Raw genomic sequence first — 3217 nt, 5'->3', positions numbered from 1 at the left:
TACGCCCACTCTAGCTCCTGAGCCACAACCGCCCAGAGAGGCATTGTTTGTCATGTGTATGAGAGTCTCAGTTTATGCCTTTAGTTTACGGCCGCTGAGGTCCTCACAGCCTGGTTTAGAGTGAGGTTAGTCTCTGGACAAGGTTAATATTGTCATTTTAACAGTCATGAGTAGAGTCAGTAATCTCAACTTCACCGGAGATGGTGGGTTTTATGGTTGAAGCTTCCCAACCAGCACTCAGAGTGGAAACAAGGCTTTTGATGTGGCAGACCTTTCACCCCCACCTCCTTTAAGGTGTTTCAGCTTGGAGTCAGGCCGTCTGCTTGAGGGGTGATAACAAAGCCCCTACCCCACCCCCCTTCTTAGGGGAAGACAAAGGGGAGGTGCTGTGTTCTTCCTTTTGGCAAAAAATAATAAAATAATTAAGTGTTCAATGGTAGGTTAGCTACACAAGTTTAATTAATTGTCTGTTAATGTCATTCCATTTTCGTCTTCTACATCTTTGAGATCTTTGTTTCACACACACAGTGCACAGTAATGGCCGGTAAACTGATAGTGGTATGTGGACGGCTAATTGTCATAAATGTTCATTTTTCAATTTGTGTTTCATAGTTTTTGTCAGTATTTATGGTGTGCAATCACTTCAAAAGACTGACAGGCTGCTTTAGATACAGTTTTACTGACAGGAAACAATAGTTATAAGTCGCTTTGGATAAAAGCATCAGCTAAATTAATAAATGTAAATGTATAAATTAAACTAAAAAACCAACAAATTCTACAAAGTAGGAACTGAATAATTAGGCGATTAACAGAACTTTAATTGACTATTTTGATGAAAACCATAATAGTTTGTACTTTGGATACCTATTTTTAAAAGCAGGTACTCTTTTTACTTTGACTCAAGTAGAAATTTAAATTGAAGCTTCTATTTTTAGTGTGATAATATTTTGCAGGGTACTCAAGTGCGGGATTTGTGTACTTCGTCCATCACTGCTGATAATAAACACAAGTTTTGAATTTCAGGTTATCATTTGAAAGCGGAACGAAAAGCTCCCGCACTTCTGCTGTCGGAACTTAATAGTGTGACATCCGAAGGAAGTGAACCAATATAAGCTCCGGCGTTGGTCGCAACTTTTGAATTCGCTGGAAGTTACTGTAGCGTCGCTAATTATTTAATTTGTAGTTCAGCAACAATGAGTTCAGTTGAGAGTTTGAGAGAGTTTGTCAGCGAGCGACTAACTGCTGCTGCTGAAGAAATATTCAGAGTTTTTAAAAACACTATCGTCGAGTACGAGAAAGAGATCGATCGTCAGCGCAGACTGCTGGATATCGTTTGGAAACCCGAAATAAAGTTACACAGGATAGGTGAGGAAACATTCATTATATTAATTACACAAAACAGAGGTTTATGTGAATACCAGTATGGATTTTGTGTATTTAAATATATACTGCTTTCGTGTCTGCATTTTCTTTCTTTGCCATCACAGTAGTAACGTGAGCCTGTTCCTTTTGTTCTCTGTCCCTCCAGAGCTCCCACAGCAACATGTCTGTAAGGAGGAGGAGGTTCTGGCTGGTCTGGACCAGGAGGACCCACAGCCTCCACAGGTTAAAGAGGAACAGGAGGAACTCTGGACCAGTCAGGAGGGAGAGCAGCTTGTAGTGAAGCAGGAGACTGACACCTTTATGTTGAGTCCTACTCATGAGGAAAGTGACCACAGTGAAGCAGAACTGAAAAGTGACCACCAGCTCCTCTCTCACAACTGTCATGTAGCTGAGAGCCAAGATCAGAAAGGAGGCGAGCATGAAGACTCAGGATCAACTAGAGATGCAGAGCCAAAACAAAAGAATCAAGATCACAACAAGAGAAGCCCCAGAAACAATGTACACAAGTCTACCATGTCAGAGGTTCTCCATGATCCTCACACAGGTAAAAAGTCTTTCACATGTGACACATGTGGAAAAGAGTTTCAGTACAAGTTAGTATTTCAGAAACACCTGAGAACCCACACAGATGAGTATCTTTGCAAGACCTGCGGGAAAAGATTCAGTAACAGTTCAAGATTTAAGCTCCATATAGGAACCCACACTGGTGAGAAGCCATTTTCTTGTGAAACATGTGGGAAATCATTTAGCCAGAGGGGTCACTTAAAAGTGCACACGAGAACCCACACAGGTGAGAAGCTGTATTCTTGCAAAACATGTGGGAAATCTTTTAGCCGGAACGAAGGCTTGAAACTCCACATGAGAATTCACACAAGTGAGAAGCCGTATTCTTGCAAAACATGTGGGAAATCTTTTAGCTGGAAGGAAGGCTTGAAACTCCACATGAGAATTCACACAGGTGAGAAGCCGTACCTTTGCAAAACATGTGGGAAAAGATTCAGAGAAAAGACAGCATTTAAACAACATACGAGAATCCACACAGGGGAGAAGCCGTATTCTTGTGGAATATGTGGGAAATCTTTTATCCAGAGGAGTTACTTAAAACTACACACGAGAACCCACACAGGTGAGAAGCCATATTCTTGTGAAATATGTGGGAATTCTTTTAGCTGGAGGAGTTACTTAAAAGTGCACATGAGAATCCACACAGGTGAGAAGCCGTATTCTTGCAAAACATGTGGGAAATCTTTTACCAGGAGGAGTTACTTAACAGTACACATGAGAGCCCACACAGGTGAGAAGCCATACCTTTGCAAGACCTGCGGGAAAACATTCTGTTATGCTTCAGCATATAAAACCCATAGGAGAACCCACACTAGTAAGAAGCTGTAGCTATGTGAGACCTACGGGACAAGATTCAGTGTCACTTAAGCTTTTAAAACCCATATGAGAACCCACACTAGTGAGAAGCTGTAGCTATGTGAGACCTACAGGACAAGATTCAGTGACACTTAAGCTTTTAAAAAAACATGTGAGAAGCCGTATTCTTGTGGAACATGTGGGAAAGCGTTCTGAGTTGGTGGTCAATTGAAAATTCCAATTCCATCTATCAGTTGGGGTTGTACTCACTTTTCCCCCAGCGGTTTAGACATTAATGGCTGTGTGATGTGTTATTTTGAGGGGACAGCAAATTTACACAAGCTGTACACTCATTACTTTACATTGTAGCAAAGTGACATTTCTTCAGTGTTGTCACATGAAATATAATAAAATATTTACAAAAATGTGAGGGGTGTACGTTCTGATAGTTTGTTTATTCATTTGAACCACAAAA

At 41.0% G+C, this 3217-nt stretch overlaps 1 protein-coding gene across 1 annotated transcript; it reads left to right on the top strand.

Moving 5' to 3' along the window:
* Window positions 1-1078: 1078 nt before the first annotated feature.
* LOC119899824 (zinc finger protein 664-like) lies at window positions 1079-2824 on the top strand. The gene is made up of 2 exons (XM_038714613.1): window positions 1079-1365; window positions 1529-2824. Exons 1-2 carry the CDS (start codon window positions 1194-1196, stop codon window positions 2773-2775), a joined length of 1419 nt encoding a protein of 472 aa, XP_038570541.1. The 5' UTR covers window positions 1079-1193; the 3' UTR covers window positions 2776-2824.
* Window positions 2825-3217: the final 393 nt, after the last annotated feature.

Source organism: Micropterus salmoides, unplaced genomic scaffold (assembly GCF_014851395.1).
Source record: "Micropterus salmoides isolate LMB-PRFRI ecotype aquatic unplaced genomic scaffold, ASM1485139v1 Ms_hic_scaffold_12, whole genome shotgun sequence".
Lineage (NCBI taxonomy): Eukaryota > Metazoa > Chordata > Actinopteri > Centrarchiformes > Centrarchidae > Micropterus > Micropterus salmoides.
Note: the sequence above shows the minus strand (reverse complement) of the source record. Positions and strands in the feature narration are given on the sequence as shown.